We start from the raw sequence: 17,817 nt of genomic DNA on the forward strand, positions 1-17,817 counted from the left end.
ACAGCTCTAAAAAACTTTAGAAAATGTATTTTTTGATCTAGTGTCTGAAGAACTGGTCCAGAAACTAGTTGTCATTATTTTATAAATGTATTTAAATCCTTTTTTGGACTGATTTTGAAAGCATTTCACATGATAGGTGTGAAAAATTATTTGTTTTACGATTTATCATTTACAAAACCTCTTATTATCCATTCACCGTTAGAGTACTTAAAAGAATATTTCTGGATTTTATGTCCTCTTTACACTGTCTCAGAAAATAGTTGTCATTATTTTTTAACCTTATTTCATGTGTTTTTTTGTTTTCGTTTTTTTTTTTTTACTAACTTTGAAAATGCATTTCACATGATATTGGTGACGTTTTATTTGTAAATAGTTTCGATTTAGATTGTACTAATTCAAATTTACATATCTATCAGCTTTTCACTTATTCTGAAAAAAATTCACATGATATTTGGGACGAAATTGATGTTGAAAATATGATTCACAGTTACAGGGCAATAATATGAACAGGAAACATTTTCTTTTATCTGCTTACATGGCAAGTTTTAAATCCCATTAATTAAAATGGTCTGAAATAAAACACAACATTCACCAGTTGACAAACTCAATAAGATGGGATTTGAAACACATGAAGGAGCCACCAGAACTAAGGGCATTTCTATTTCAAGATTATACACCCCTACTGCTTCTTCTCATAATATATTTTTTCGTGTTAAAAAATCAGTCGTTTTTTATTCCTTTCAGTATACCGTTTTTCTGTCAAAATGGTTGATACATACAGAACGTTTTAAAATAGCAACACCATAATATATATTAACACGTTTGAGGTCGTTTCTTATTTTGAGGACAAGGGGTATTTCATCATAATCGTCTTTTTCTTGATTCCCCTAAATACTCAGTAATTTGAAGATAGATACCCATACGTGTGCCATTACGGTAAAAAAGTACACAATAATACTGGCCAATCAGCGCTCTCTAGACAACCGAGGAGTCGGGCAAGTACTTCCTATGAGGAAATTTACAGTAAATGAAGAGCTGCATTTGGCCCCACAGGCGTCAGAAATAGATGCTAAAACTGCAGTACATTAAACGCTAACATTAAACACAAGAGGACATCTTTGTTCACTGTCAGCGCGGTCTGAGGAGGGTTTTGCGGTGAGTTATCGTCATGTGAACTCGATGTTCACCACACCTACTCGAACTCTTGAGTCATTTCAGAGAACTTGAAGTTGGCTACCATAGAACATCATGACTAATTTTGACAGTTGACTAATGTCTCTGTTCATTTTTATATACGGAGCCAGTCTGGACATTGTTGGAGTGTTATACAACACTCATGAGTTCTCCTTACATGGTTGATTGACTGATCTTAAGGTAGATGGTGTATTTATATTTGAGTGGAAGGAGGCAAATTGCTGCTTTACTATCATAAAAGGCAGGCTTTAAAACACGAAGACTTATTGGTACCAGATTCAAGCCTCAACGTGTCATCTAAATAGTTTATACCTCCTTATTTTTGTGTGTGCTACCATATTCTGTTCTTCTGCCTTTGCATTTGCATTCTTACACAAATGAATGTAATCCTTTCAAGACTCCAAAGGTTTATATACAGCCTGCTGTTTCAGACTTTTGACCTTTTTTATGATTGGTTTCAGCTGCGCCCTTAATTATGACAGCACAAACAAAGCTTGGTTGGGCAGTTGAAGAAATGTTGCTCTACCACCTGTCTGTATATTTAAGAGCTACTAGGGATTGTACAGCTTTGTATTTGTGACCAAAAGGAGGAGCTCAGATTTGACTGATGTGCTTTCTTTCTCTGCAGAGATGAGGTCTCCGACTCTGCAGCAGGCCGATGTGGCCCAAGGAGGACATCAGCAGACATGTGGGAGAAGTTTGTCCTCCAACTATGCTCCTCCAAGTCTGGAGAACAAGCTCCTTACTCAGACCTCTGCACTCTTACCCCCATTTTCAAACCTTGCACTGCAGCCTTCCTCATGCCCCGCTCTGCAGCCCTCCCACCTGTCTTCCACCTCATCCTCCCTCCTCTCCACCTCTTCCTTCTCACCTTCCTTCACCTCTCCTCTCCTCAGCACTGAGAACAAGCTCCTCAGCAGTCAATCACCTTTTCTCTCTTCTTCTCTGAATTTCTGTACATCTGGGCCCAAAGTATTCCAAGTGTCCCACCCCAGCAGTCACTTTGCTCATTCTTCACTCGTCACTGGCGTAGAGGAGAGTGGAGATGAAAGCAGGGAGGAAACATCTAAAGTGATGCCATCCTTTTTTGAAGAAAAAAGTGTGGTAAATAAAATGCTCTTCATTAGTTTGACCATTTAGATTCTTATTAAAAATATTCTTTGATGTATGTTTAAATACGCCTTCTTTTGCATCAGACAACTTCTGAGGAAGATGAATTTTTGTCTGAAGAGGAGCACGTGGAGGAGGATGCTGGATCAGCCATGGATTTAGCTGTTCTTGGAACAGATTTGGGTAACCAAGAACTGGATCAAGCTGTGGTCATCAATCAGGAGGAATTTGCTGAGCTGGACAGAGGAGATGATACGATTGAAGAGGAGCTAAAGGATAAAAAAGTAAGCAGAAATATTGTAAACAAAAGAACGAATCTTTGCAGTTTCTTTGCACAGCAGCTGAAAAAGACATCAGTTATCCCTGTTTTATTATGTTGACAAAAATGCCTAAAAACCCTCTGAGAATTTAACACAAACATAAAATACTCTCTGTCTGTTCCTCAGTATCTCCTGCTGAATGCCGTGTGTTGCTCCCTGGTCAATAAGAGCAAAAATCCAGGAGAGAAGGAATGGGACTCAGAGGAGAGTGTTTGGACCAAGATCACTAGCCTGGGGAAGGATATTTCTGTCTCTGACCCACAGTTTCTTCTCAAGGTGTGTTTTACCTGGGGAATCACAAATAACAGTAGAAACACAAGCATTAATTATGATTTGTCATTTTATATTTCCTTCTCATTATCCTTATGTGAATAGCAATGTTAATGTCCAGTTATCATGATCACCAGAATGAGGATAACACTTTTCTGCTTAGTACCAAAGGATGAAATACACCTCCATTTTCTAGGACCCCCTGAAAACTAGTGCTGCATCTCAAGGAGCTATCCTTCAATAACTTTAATTTAGTTCAAACCGTACATGTACAATGTTGGACACGGAGACTCATGGACTGCCCAAAAAGACGTATCTGTGTTGTTTTTGTCCTGACCAAAACGAGCAACAGCTCAGTTTACAAAGTCCCTATAAAATAGTGAGCAGCTATACAGAATTAATACAAAACACAAGACTATAAGACATGAAGTAACAGAGCAGGTCTCTTCCAAAGAGACCAGATCATTAAGTTTACAAAGTAAAGGGGCCATCAAATGGAAACACTTTTTCCCCAGTTCATCTCTGACCTTCCAAGTTCCTTGAACCAGAGGTGTTTAGTTCCCATACTCCTCTGGTTTAAATGCTGCATATTATGCAAAATCACTTTTCAGTCTTTTCTAACAAAAATATGTGCCCCTGACCTGTCCACAATCCCCACAAGAATCAGGAACCCCCCCCCCCCCCCCCCCCTCATCTTTTAGAAAATGTGTGCTGAAACAAACCGTTCTCAGATTTTCCCTTCATGATGTCATGTGGGGAGTTAGCACCGCCCCCAAGTTTGGTTGACCGTCCCCGCTTGGAAGAAAGTTCTGTCCTCCCCTCCTGACCCTCTGAGAGGAGGATCAGGAGAGCCACATCTATAAGCCACATCCATTTCCGTAGAGGGGCAGGGTCAGGGGGTGGAGTCAGACAGCTCAATAACATTTAAAGCCACAGAAACAGCTCATTCTGAGCAGGGCTGAAACTGGGGGTTTTAGACATGCAAAAATCCAAGACTGGAGTGTTTTTTCAGCAACAGACTTCACAGGCATGTTTTGGGGACCTCTGAGAACGATATAAACTTGTCTTAATAGGGTAAAATATGTGACCTTTAATGTAGGTCAGTGCTTCACAATGTATGGGCCAGGGCCCACTGGTGGGCCTCAGGTACTGTAGGTGGGCTGCGAGAGGTCATTAACAATAACTAAAAATCAAATAAATAAAAAATATGAAATTCATTGTAAATTACTTGATTGTATATTATAATTTTAAGTCTTAGAAGTAACAAAAAACAAACAGAAATTTTAACTCATGTCAGCTTTTTATAATTTTTTTTTTGTGTTATATCCAATTGGTGTCATCGTTTAACTGGTGTTGGATTAACAGGTGACACTCTGTTAAACATTCTGTATATACTTACTGGTCTATATATATGTATACAGTATACTATATACTATACACTTCTTTCTAAAAAGTTTTAGGAGTCTTTGGAGAATAATCGTGACTTAGAGGAAACACTTATGGAGTATGGAGACCAATATCAAACAAGAAAACGTATGTGACTTTGCAGATGTCTGATCAAAACAAATAAATGGCAGCGGCTCATCAGTTGTACTTTGTGACCCCACAAACTCTAATGTTAATGTATCTGAGAGCCAAGCTTTTGCTTTGAAATTCCACGTTTATGACACAAAAATCTGATAAATAAAAGGAAAATATTTGAGTCTTATGTTGTTGTACAAGGGTTTTTTGGTGGGCCCCAGGAAATTTTCAGGTCTCAAAATGGGCTGCAGTATACGGAAGTTTGGGAAAGGCTGATGTAAGTTATAAGGTACAAAGGAAGTAGACATAGAATATACATGTAAATAAGGATATGCTAGTGATTTAAGTCAAATCTGTTAATCCTATTGAGACAGTTCAAGGGTCATATTCATTTCCAGTCATGTGCTGTGTGCTTGGTATTTCTTGTATATTTCAGGTGGCGGTTTACACTCGTCAGGAGCTGAACATCCGCATCACAGCAAACTTTTTATTGGCCCTGGCTGCCAGTCTGCCGTCCACCAAGTCGCATGTCCGTAGATACTTCTGTTCTGTCGTGCAGCTGCCTTCAGACTGGCTGGAAGTAGTTCGGATTTACAGCACAGTAAGTGCCTGCAAGTGTCCAACAAGTGATGTAGGGTTTTTTTGTCTGTTCTGATTCTGAAAAAAGATCATGATGATGTGGCATTTGGATTAGGGCTGCTACAAAGTAAATATGTTTTGTCAAATCTTGGTATCAGTATTGAAGGCTGGAACAACTTTACTGTACATTATTATAATTCCATTTTCTCACATTTTTGCCTTTATTGATCTCTTAGGGCTTCTGTGATTCCCAGTCTTTATTCTGTCTTAACTCAGCTTTTACCCGTTTCCAGTGCTTCAGCCGCTCTCTGCCGATGTGCCTGAAGAAAGCGATGGCTGACAAGTTCAAGCAGTTCAACGAGTACCAGCTGGCTAAATACAACACGCGCAAACACCGCTGTAAACACAGCCGCAAAAAGCCCAAAACAAAGGTACAGGGGCATTGATGGTGGCTGCTGTTTCTATTTTCTGAAATTTAAGATGTTCCATCACTGAGTGCATGTCCTCATTTAATCCTCCACTGTTTCTAACATAGTGAATGTTAAATTTTCAGGGAGCAGACACTCAGCAGCTGGAGAAGTGGGCAAATCTGCTGCGGTCAGATAAATCTATTCTGGAGAAGTTTGTAAGTCAGTTTACTTCACTTTATACGGCAGTAGTTTTGTGTTTTGGCTGTTATTATTGTCCAAGACACTTTTGTTTAATGAAGTGTTTTGTAAAATACTTAAGATACAGGGTAAGTCAGTTCTGGATGGTATGGCTTAAAAATAAAATCTCTGATTCTTTTCCACACTCAACCCAGTTTCCAATTTTAATTCTTTCATTTTTAAATAAAATGCAAGTGAAACATGTTTTGCTTTTATTTGATCATAAACATTTAACAGAAGTAAACAGAATCTCCTTTTTGGGGTTAAAGTGTAATTAAAGTCTACTATCTAGTTTAAAGGGAATATTTAGTATCGGGAATACCATTGTATTTTATCGTATTATTTATCAGTATTAAGTACAGAGTTTACCTTTGTTATTTATTCGAACCATTTCCCGTACAAAGTACTGAGCTGTTTAACAAATGAGGTAGAAAAGGAACATTTATGTTGAAAATAGGTTACTTAACCCAGTTTTCAATAGGTTAGATTATTTATTTTGTTAATCGGACTTTATTCTTAAGGTTATTTTAGTATTTGTTCACAAATGACCTTAATCTGCTCAGCCAGTCAGTGCGGAGAAAGTCCAAATGTTTCTCATTTGGACACTAGGGTTCCTACCAAATCTCGATAATCCCAAAATACTATTTGTTGATTTTTTTTTATAGCCCAGGTGTAGAATAAGTTTAAAATCATCCTTAAGATGACCTTGATAAAGGTCTGTTGCAGGTTGTTTCGGTGAAACTAAACACTCAGAAAACTTTATTCAGTTGAAAAGTGATGTATTTAAGTATTTAGTTGTGTTGTTGAATATTTCAGATAACTCTCAACATTTGAGTATAAGGAATTTAAATTCAATATTTTGTGTGTGAAATGTGCATGGTGACTGCCCTCTACAGGTTGAAACTTAGCTTCTGTGGGCAATTTTTTCTATTGACTAAACTGGTGCCAGGTGACCTCATCAATCTCTTTAGAGTCACCCAGTTAGTGTTTATCTTTGACACAGAGCTCTTAGGGCCTGTGTTTGCACTGGCTGTGGACCAACGTTAGTTTGTCGACCAAAACTTTGACTGAAAATTTTATCAACTACCTTTTTCCATGAGGAAGACAAGGATAAGACTAGCTAAAATAGATATTTGGTTAAAAAAAACTGATTAAAAGAAGGTTTAGATTTTATCAAGGAGAATAAAAAAAGTCTAAAATGTTAGTGCTTGACTGTCAGACATTCAAAATCAGTGATATTTCTCCACTGTGCAAAAATAAGATATGTCCCTGTTTTTATCAGTGTATTTTAAATTGGTTAAGATATTGATTTTGCATTAATGTGAGTGTTTTACTTTTATATTTATCTCATATTCAGCCTGATTAAATTAGTGCAAAGATAGATTAAAACATTATTAATAAAAGTTAAGCCTTGTAAGGACTTTTAATTACTAAAAGTGGACTAAACTGCCTTAAAGTTCGTCAACTAAAGCTACACTGGAACTGCAAAGGTTAGAAATGGCTAAAATGTGACTAAAACCAAAGAAAATAGACTTAATTTAAGATATTTTCCGAAATTAACACTAGCTGTGGACAATGCTATTACAAAGCCAATGCAGTCGAGTGTATTCAGCACCCAGGGCAGAAAAAATACCCTAGGCAGCAGCACTTTTTTCCCTGAGTTTGAAGCACTCTCAGTTGAAAACTGTCTAATTTATGAAACAGTGCCACATTTGTGAGTGTCACTTCTCTCTTACTGAAATCAAGAAGGGACTTTCCATACTGGCAGATGAGAAACTAACCTGACTTGTATTTTTGTGGGTCACGTTTTCAGGTGTATGGTTGTCTTTGTCTGGAAAGCATTCCTCTGCATGTTGTTGTGTTTTCCTGGTGATATGTATTTTAAAAAAGGAAACTTGAAGGACACAGAGCTATTTAGAAGGGACAATTTGGTTGCTCCCTAGAACAGCAGAAGTCTACTTCTATTCAAGAGCCAATATACACCAGGGAGAAACAGGGGACTGCTGCCAGCTCTAAAAGTGCTGAACTCAGGCCCTTCGTTAGTTAATTTAAAGCCATCCTAGGTGTAATATATATTGTAAAGATGTTTCAAAATAATTTTTAGATGCACTTCAGGTAAAACTCTGGGGTTTAGTTATACTTTAACACATTTAGACCTACAGTAAAGCTGCATTTCACCCTCTAAAATCTAACATTATTTGAACTCAAAGCTCTATAAACCTTAGTGTGCACTGAAAACTGCACAGGATTTCAATGTTTACAATTTTCTTTATTATTCAGTTGCAGGTTGAGACATGAAGTAACATCTGGAAGCCTTTTAAGAATGGCTTTTGCCCCAAAGTTTGTTAACATTTTTGTTATCGTTAATCAGTCAAATCTAAATCATCACAGTCAGGTGATTCAGACGGTCTGTCATCCACTGAGACTTGGCTTGCCGGTCTGGGTCGTCACCTTTGTGTTTCTTGTCATCTAAAATATTGCTGTAGCCATGCTATAGTCTTTGTACGTGCTAAACTTTAAAAAACTTCCTACAAATTTTCTGAATGGAGGCATAAAAGGCTAGGACTAATAATTTTTGATCCTGTCTGTCTTCCAGTGTGCACTTTAGTGAACTGCATTGCAGGTCATCACATTTTTTTTTTTTGTGTGTGTGTGTGGTAAAGATCATCCAAAATGCACTGACATTGCCTCAAGCGCTAAAGGTAGAAGGATATGAATGTTAGATCTAGTCTAAATGTGTTAAGTAGAGTAATGACAAAAATCTTTCTCTTTCTTAGTGTTTTCATAGAAACTGTTGAACTGTTGTGCTTTTATATCTCTTTTATGTCTTGGCAGTAAACTCAAACAGGTAAAATGTTTGTGTTTGTGTGCAGCTGAAAGTGGAGGGAGGCAAAGCAGTGGTGGATAAAAAGCAGAGTGAGTTCAGTATAAAGAAGATGATTAAGAGGCTCCACATTAAAGAACCGGCTGAACACGTTATGGCCATCCTGGGAAAAAAGTGAGCAACACAAACACACGCCTACATACACCGACAGCTTCAACAATGGCCATTACATTTCTCTCTTCATGTTCTGTTGTGAATTCACAAGTGGTTAAAGGGCATTTTAAATGTTTACTCACCAGTTTATACAGTCATATACAGCAATCTGAGATGTTTGTAGTATATCCTAGAGGGAAATACTCAGTGTTATTAGATCTATTTTCTATTATATTGCCTTTTATGATGTTTTGATTTATCAGTAATCTGATTGAAAACTTTAAGAATATGACAAATATCTTTATCTGCTAAACCAAAACCATACATTGTTAATAATTATGAGTTAAATGTTAAAACATGTTTATATATGATAAATAATGGGTGTTTTATTTAATGCCATCAGAATGTGAATTTAAAACAAATGACTTATCTTTTCTATATACTGTGTAAAAATATCTCAGAGGTTTTGCATGATATTCAATGCGCAGTTGTCTATTACTTGTCCAAGAACTAAAACACCTTTAGTCCAGGCTCCTTTCTGACGTCTCATTAAGCACCTTACTTTAGTTAGCTTGTTCTGTACCTGAGCATTTTATTCTTGTATTGTTGAGACTGTAGAAAAGTAGACATGAGAGTCTGATTAAACCACAGATCTACCTCTGGGCTTGTTCTGCTTCTTATTTTAAAAATGCCTGATTTGGTCCCAGGTATCCCGCTGACCCGAAGACGTTCAACCACAGTGGGATGAAGGGTGCATGGGACAGGGAGCGAGCCGGGAAGAGGATGAAGCTCAAAGACCCGGAAACGTGGGAACGGCTGCTCAGCCTGGAGGGAAACAAGGCTGCTACCTGGGAGAAGCTCATAGGTCTGCTGAACATTAGCATTTCAGAAAATCTACTTTTAGTTCATACAGAAAAATGACTTTTTCTAGTGGTACACTGATTTCTCTTTTTTAAGTTTTTACTGTTAATCTAAAATTTCTGTAAAGCATGAGCAGCTTTTGTAATATATAGTGTTGCAATGTTTTGTAGGGATGTGAATAGATGTGTAATAAGTGGAATTATATTTTGTGAGCAGATTGTTGAAGCAGAACATCCCTTCAGGTGCAGACAAGACCTCTCTGTTGACCAACAAGCTTTTGCGTTTTACCTATCAGGTTATCCATAACCAACAATAATATGACAATGGAGGTGTAAAGAAGCATTTATAAATCAGATGAAACTAAAGCAAAAGAATTGATGATAACCTGTAATAACAAGCACTTTTATATGGTATAATATACCATATGTAAATATACAAATCTCTAATCAGCCAAACACAAACTTGGATGTCAATGATCAGGTGTGCCCATCTTATTCCTGGCAGTCTACTGTATCTGTGAAGGTGGGCGGGACTTCTGGTACGGTAATAGAAAATCAAGATTCTTCAAACAACTCACTAAAGTGATTCAGCATCAACAGTGGTTGTTCTGAAAGGAATAAATCTCCACTTTAGTAAAATACTGCTTCACTTTTGTTAAATCAAACATCTAGCTAAATTTTATTATAAGATGAAAGTTATAAATGATGTATTCTGTAACACTCAGTACTTATTGCTCTGTTGGTGGTTGTAACATGACAGTTAAATCTGTCGACATATTTTTGCTAGAAAAGTCTGAAAAAGTTTGTTTTCCATAATATGTGACCAAAAAAAATATCTTGAGCATGTTTTAAGAGTATCCTATAAAATGTACCCTAAAATTTCTTTAAATAGACTTTGAATCTTTCAGTGAAACTTTATCATAAAGCCGAAACATTCAAACATTCACGCAAACTCCCAAAAAATTAGGAAATTTCTGGCACTATCGACTTTTCATGAAAATTCCTAAAATGTTAGTAAACGACCTCTGCATCCAGAGTCCCAATCCAAGTTCCTAAAAATTACAAATAAATTCTACAAATTCCTATGAAAGTGACAAAAAAATTAACACAATTTCCCCAAATCTTCCAATGAAACTCAAAATTATATCCTCTAAATTTCCACGAAAATACTTAAAGAGGTAGTGAACACTTTTTTTCAGCTGTACACTGAAGTATCTGACTGAACTATGATAAAACACATCAGTGCTGGTGTTACTTCTGACATTTGCACCAAACTGATAAAAATCAGCATTTCATGGCTTTTAATCAGCTCAAACAGACATCTGTTTTGAAAACTTTTCTAAAAAGGCGGGGCTTATGTGACGTGGTAACCTATCATTAGTAGGTTTCTGTCACAAACTCTATATTGAAGGTAGAATGTTACCGCCTATAACCAACTTTACCATTCAGGGACCACTCCCATCCTCTCCTGCCTGCACCTGCACTGCTTCAGCTCAATAGCTCCGGCTTTAGTAATGCCGGTGCTGGAGCAAACAGCCCAAACAGGTAGTGCTCAAGACCACCATGGTCCACCACCACACTACAAAATCCTCCACCTCAAAAGATCGCTCTAAGGGCAGCAGTGCTGTGGGACTCTGTGTCACTTTCTGGCAAGGGGACGTCACCGTCAGTCCTGCCTCATCTGGAAAATGCCGTCCTTTTCCCCTCCCTCCTCTCAGTACCAAACTTCCTTTTTTTGTACATTTTTGAAAAGTCTGAAGTGGGCGGAGTTTGCTCTGAGCTGGGGGTTTACCAACACTTTAATAGTTTCCAAGCCAATTCCACCGAAATATCCAAACAGCAAATTCTGCAACATTTTCAGCAAATTACTACAATTTTAATGGCCACTCCGGACAATCATCTAAAAAATAAGTTGCCAATAATGATTGCAAAGTTGTAGGAAAAGCCAAAATGTAAAGTCCTCATATGTGCTTGCAGGGTTTTAGGAGGTTAAACATGCTGCTCACTGTCTGAATGCATCAGGGTTGTGATTCTTTCAGTATTCATCTATTATTAATTATTAATACCGAATTTGAGATTTACAAAACTGAGGAGTTGACAACTTGAGTCATGTATAGTAATAAAAATATAATTCCCACATTTTAAGAGGGATTCGTTGGTGAAATTCTTCACAAACTAAACAGAAAAATGTTAAAGCTCTGACTACACTCTATATCTTATCTGAAGGTCGTGTCCTAACTCCTTTAACAAAACATGACCGCCTATTACTATACTGATACAAAGCTAATAAAGTTAGCTAAACATGCTAGTCTAGGTTATCTGAGGTAATTTCTTCACTTTGTTCTCTCTAGTAGAGGGTGGAGAAATAATATTATCCTGTTTGAGGCATAACAGACAAAGTTTACATATTTTAATCTTTAAATCGCTCTAATAGTCACAATTAGCATCTCGTTTCTATGCAAAGTCCCATTTAGACAGAAAGGGCTGCAAAAGTATCATGTTGACCAGGAATAAGGTGTACTGAAGTATTAATGTGTCTGTTATACAGACAACAAGTCTCTTCCATTCATGGCCATGCTGAGGAACCTGAGGAACATGATCATTAAAGGCATCAGCGAGGCTCATCACAAGAAGATCCTGGACAGACTCACCAACAAGGTGAGGTTCATTTAACAGTGGAAGAGATGCTTGGACATGTGGTATGTTCTGATCAATTTATAACAGCTAAATGAACTTATGATTCTTTGTATTTAAACCCTCAGAAGAGAAGCTACTGTATATTTGTGTGGCTATATTGCTCTACTTTCTTTTGTGTCAGACTCTTATGATGCAGCATACCAGGTTCTCTCTTTTACTTTATGTTTTTGTAATCTTCACAGAAAGCTGTTATTCAGAGCCGACAGTTCCCCTTCAGATTCCTTGCTGCCTACAAAGTCATCATGCAGCTTCAAGAATTAGGTAAGATACATGAAACAGCATTAAGGCATATTTTTCTTATATATTTTGTATTAGTAAGTTGCACAAAGAAATAGACTTCTACATGTTAGAGAAAATTTGTAGAATCGATACACCTGTAGGTGGCCCTTTTTTGCAATGCTCTCACGTCACATTGTCCTACCTCCCATATCTTTCTGATTTTGCTCATCCTGATCAACATTACAGTAACTTCCTCCTTATTGTCTGCTTTACTGAAGCTGCAGTTGGGTTAGAATCTAAGAAGGCTCTCCAACATCTACTATGTTAATATAATAGGGTTGTCAAGATTAGCAAGTAAATCCCAATTTGTCAAGGTCCAAAATTATTGTGCTAATTTTTTGAATTGCGATTAATCACATGCTTTGTTGTCCCTTTCAGTGTACTTTGATTAAGGCATGTCAGCCTCTATCTGCAGCCACAGTGATTTTACTTAAGTCCATTCTGCCCTTTAATGTCTTATTTTACTTTAAAAAGACTTACAGACAGCTGAGTGGAGAAGTCAGTGTCATCTGAACCTTTTTAATGTTCCTTTACTTAATTTTCAATCCATAGCAAGTTCCTTTTTCTGCAGGTAAGTTCATGTTAAAATCTTCAATCTACCAGCAATGTACAGTGCTTAACAAATTTATTAGACCACCCTAACCTTAACCAGAGTAGGGTTTAGGCCACGGCTGCCCTAAATTAACAGCATTAGTAATTACCAAAATTATTTTTTATGTTTCTGCAATGGTTAATAAACCAATATGTAGAAGCTCTTTAACCCAAATTATATTTTTAATGCTAAAATATAATTATTATCGTTATCCATGAATTTTCAAATTTACTGATTTACAAAAAACTGAAAAAATAGTAAAGCACCTTATTATTTCTTGATTAATATGTCAAATTATAGTTATTTACTTGCATTCCTGAACAGAAAAATGAGTTTTAGTGGTTGAATGTTATGCTTGATTCATTTCTGACTTCTCAGAGAAGCCCAGTGAGCCGCCTCAAACTTGGGTATAAAAAGGTGAATTCAGTTTGAAATTCCTCATTCCTGTTCAAAATGGTAAAACGTGGAGAGCTGACTGAAAATGCAAGAGTCTGCATTAAAGCACCTCATGATGCTGGATGGTCTCTGAGACAAATATGACAGGTGGTCGAATAAATTTGTTAAGCGCTGTAGGTCAGTATCCAAACAGGAAGTCCATTACCCTTAGTTTAAGACAGAAGAAAAATTTTAAAAATGACACAAAAACTATTGTTAATGCAAAAAAGAATTTTAGTATGCAATAAAAAGGATGTGATTAATCGCAATTAACTACAAAGTGAGAATACTACTTCATAATTTTAAGTAGAAAAAAAATAAAATTATAACTACTGTCTGGTGGTCATTTGCTTCCACAAGATATACAAGGTATGTGTTTAGTTCATTATTGTGTGGACATTTTTGCAAAGTTTGAAGAAAATACCCCAAAAATGACCCAAAACCATTATGCCTCTGGCCCTGACTATTGCCAAAAAAGAGGCAGAATTACATAAATATGATAGAAGTGTGTTGCTCTTTGCAGGATATGTGTTGTGGGGGGAGGTTTGTGATATTAAATTTTTTTCCTGTCCACATCAAATCTCCTGTTTAAAGAGATGTCTGCTACAAAAGGCTACTTTAATTCTTAGCAATCCAGCTTGTTAGTTGGTTAATATGTTAGTCACTGAATTAATACATGTTCTTTTTTACATTCTGTCATCAGCCTCAGCATCACAGCAGACCATCCCCTCTGCTAAAGACATCCTGAAAAGCATCCTGAAGAGGATTCCCAAGAGCAGGCGCTTCAGACGAGCAGACTGGGAGACGACGAAAAGGAGCAGGCTGAGGGTTACGCTCGGAGTGCCGTTTATCTACCGACAGTACAAAGAAAAGAAGGCACAGCTCTTAAAGGCCAAGTATGAGTTGACCTTTTGGTTATAAATGTTCTCACTCATATTCTATGAACTTATTTCTTTTTTTAAACTGCACTTTTAATTTTGTCTGTTGTTCAGTCTAAAAAGTACAAGTGATCTCAGAGAGCAGCACCAATAAGAATTTAAATTTAGTGGAAAATAAGTTGGAAAAAATGTCAGTGAACTGGAGATAGTCCCACCTGACTGTAGATTAAATCGCACACTTTTCTGGGTCTTTTTTTCAGTATTTTGAACAATAAAGATGGCAAACATCACAGGTATAATTACATATACTGAATAAGCAAAATATAATAGGAAAATTATATCTGCTTAATAAATCACAATACCATCATTATCACTAAATGAGTAATTGTGATGAAGACATGGCTAGAATTTGAATTTATTGGAATAAATCAAACGTTTCAGCTTCAGAGTTAATGTTGACAACTTGTATCTGGGGGCCTGTTCTCTGGGCTTTTTAGGGACCCAGCCATTTGTGAAGCCATCTATCTCTTTTATTTTGTGCCTTTTTGCCAAGTCATTTATCAAGTGGACTTCTGCCAAACACTGCAGTAGAAGGAGAATGTTTTTAGCTGTTAGAAAAACATCTAAAAAGTTTTAGTTAATTTTACAGTTTTTGGTAGAACTAATTTTAGAGATTAATTAATGAAACGATTTTTTTACTGCGATGAAAAATGATTTTGTTACAATCACTTATAGGGATAAAGACACAAGTTTACTGGCTGAAATTTAAAGGAATCCTTGATTGATTATGTCATGTAACTGTTTCAGTGGCGGCATTTCTGGTGAGAGGCTATTCTCCGTGGAACTGTTGGACCGTTATCGCAAAGCTCTAGAGACGGCGGTGCAGCTCTCCTGTCGCTACAACATTTCCCCGCTCCCTGGACGGACTGTTATCTTTTTGTCCTCGAACTTGAGTGATTATGCTGATGCAGATATGAAGCAGGACTTCTGCCTCCCACCAGACCCTGAACAGCAGGAGAAGGAGGAGGAAGAGGAGGAGGAGGAGGAGGAAAAGAAAGCGCGCTACAGAGGACAGAGGAAGAACATGGAAGTGGAGGACAAACTCACGCCGTCTGTAAGAGCCTGAATCTCAGAGAGGGGGGGCAATGGATAGTGAGTGGTAGGGGGTGGGTGATATGGACAAAAACTGTATTTTCTTTTTTGTTTGTTTGTTTGTTTTTGGCTAGATGGTAATACACAACATATATCTTGATACTGCATATCTTTCTGAAAATTAAAAAAAGGGTTCTCACAAAAGCTTCTTTGCAGATGATGTCACACAGAAGTGGAGAACTCCCCTTGGGGGGCAAGAAGGGATTTCTGCATAGATAAATGCAACCAAAAAGGCCATGTTTTGAGCTGTTTACAACTCTGCCAAACGTTCAAAGTGCAAAAAGCCTCCATTTAAAGCCCGGATGAGCGTTGTCACACGACTTTCGTATATGGTCCATTTGCATGAAGCAGTCCAGTTTGGCTCACAGTGACTCACATTAAGAGCTGTTTTGTAGAACTGGCTCGTTCATGAAAGACACATCATCTCTCGGTCACTAACCCCACAAGGTTTACTGTTTCAATTAAAAGCAACTTTGTGACAAAATGAGTATTTTTTGTATGTTAAAGGGGCTCAGATAGCCTCTTAGCTCAGTAGAAGACTCCTCTAGATTCTTGTCTCCTTTCATCTGACTAGATGATGCTAGAGACTAGGAGGTCTGCAGGACTGAGTAATTTGTGATATTGCTCGTCACAATGCCAGGTTAATCAGTTAAATTATGGAAAAAAAATCCCTTTTTTGTGAAGTGTATGCTTTGCATGTAGAAATTTTTTGATAAATGCAGTGTACAGGCTAATGGCTGTCCCTCACATCCTGACCCCAACATGGCTTCATAATCACATGATGCTGCAAAGAAGCTACAGCAATAACATAAATGTGCTCATTGTTCTGGTCATTTTCATAAAATCTTACCCCTCCCTGTGTTTGCATCCTCTCAGGTTCAGGAGATCGGGGTTCTGCTCTCTCTGATGATCCACAGCAGTGCTGAGGACGCTCAGCTCTGCATGGTTGATTGGGGTAGTGGAGAAGATGTCCAGCTAAAGTCTGATGTCCTCCTGGAGAATGTCAGGAGTGTGATGAAACAATTGAAGGTCAGTGTTTTTCTTTTCTACAGCATCCTAACTGCTATATAGTAACAAGAAATAATTTTAATCCACTTTAAATCATTTTACAACAGTCATTAACATCAAACTAGCTATGATTGATTATACATGGACTGTTTTTATGAAGAATTTCCTCTTTTTTTACAGGCATTTGAGGAAGCATCATCTAGTGACCGAGACTATTTCTCCAAAATACTTAACAAGAAAAATAAGGTTGGTTTTTTTACAGGCGGATTTTCATTTTAACAATGCCACCAACTTTACATTTTAAAGATAAAATCTGTAAAACCAGCAGTCTTAAAAGATAATATCTATGTCTTATATTTCATTAAAAACAAATACATATTTAAAGGAATTTTTAATTTATTTGAAAAATGCTTTATAGGGGTGAAAATATCTTGTTTAAATTAGGTAAGTTCAAGTGGTTAACAAGTCTATTGTAATGATTATCAACCATTTTAGTCTTGCAAAATTTATCAAAGTGCTTTTATATTTAACTTATTAATTTGATGATATTGCATACATATTTATTTACCTTCGTTAAAGACATTTTTATTATAAAAGATATGCATTCATGACTAATTTATGCGTTTTTATCAAAAAATGGATGTATTTCTTACATAGAGGTGCATCTCAAAAAATAAAGAATATCATGTAAAGGGTGTTTTTATTACTTCAGAAGGCTGAATTTTCATATAGATTCATCTCATGCAAAGTGAAACATTTCAAGACGTTTTTTCATTTTAATCTTGATGATTACAGCTCTCAAAGATCTAAAATCCACTTTCTCAAAACATTAGAGTATTGTGGTTTCCTGAGCCTTCATTCTCTCACTCTGGTTCAGCACACACAACCTCAGTCATGGGGAAGACTGCTGACTGGACTCTTGTTCTGAAGACAATCACTGACACCCTCCACAAGAAGGGTAAGCCACAGAAGGTCACTGCTGACAGGGCCGGCTGTTCTCAGAGTCTGTATCAAAGCAGATTATGGAACGTTGACTGGAAGGGAAAAGTGTGGTAAGAAAAAGGAGCACAAGCATTGTCAAAAAAGCAGATTAAAGAACTTAGGGGAGCTTCACAAGGAGTGGACTGAGGCTTGGGTCACTGGATCAAAACCCACCATTCACAGACTGGTGCGGGAACTGGACTACAAGTGTCATGTTCCTAATAGGAATCCACTCCTGAACCACAGACAAAGTCATAAACTTCTCACTTGGGCTAAGAGAAAAAGAACTGGAGCGTGGCTCAGTGGTCCAAAGTCCT

General features: G+C 37.2%; 1 protein-coding gene across 1 annotated transcript in view; it reads left to right on the forward strand.

Annotated features, from left to right (window-relative positions):
* The first annotated feature begins 998 nt into the window (after positions 1-998).
* The window catches only part of tep1 (telomerase-associated protein 1), a 45,940-nt gene continuing 29,121 nt past the window's right edge, over positions 999-17,817 (forward strand). Inside the window, exons 1-15 of the mRNA XM_041803859.1 lie at positions 999-1,155; positions 1,823-2,298; positions 2,391-2,588; positions 2,751-2,900; positions 4,852-5,016; positions 5,288-5,425; positions 5,548-5,619; positions 8,515-8,639; positions 9,326-9,483; positions 12,027-12,136; positions 12,358-12,436; positions 14,185-14,377; positions 15,167-15,473; positions 16,388-16,540; positions 16,700-16,765. Coding sequence (XP_041659793.1) covers positions 1,825-2,298; positions 2,391-2,588; positions 2,751-2,900; positions 4,852-5,016; positions 5,288-5,425; positions 5,548-5,619; positions 8,515-8,639; positions 9,326-9,483; positions 12,027-12,136; positions 12,358-12,436; positions 14,185-14,377; positions 15,167-15,473; positions 16,388-16,540; positions 16,700-16,765 — 2,388 coding nt within the window. The 5' untranslated portion in view covers positions 999-1,155; positions 1,823-1,824. The remainder of the gene's footprint in view (positions 1,156-1,822; positions 2,299-2,390; positions 2,589-2,750; positions 2,901-4,851; positions 5,017-5,287; positions 5,426-5,547; positions 5,620-8,514; positions 8,640-9,325; positions 9,484-12,026; positions 12,137-12,357; positions 12,437-14,184; positions 14,378-15,166; positions 15,474-16,387; positions 16,541-16,699; positions 16,766-17,817) is intronic.

This window comes from Cheilinus undulatus, linkage group 13, assembly GCF_018320785.1.
Source record: "Cheilinus undulatus linkage group 13, ASM1832078v1, whole genome shotgun sequence".
Classification (NCBI taxonomy): Eukaryota; Metazoa; Chordata; class Actinopteri; order Labriformes; family Labridae; genus Cheilinus; species Cheilinus undulatus.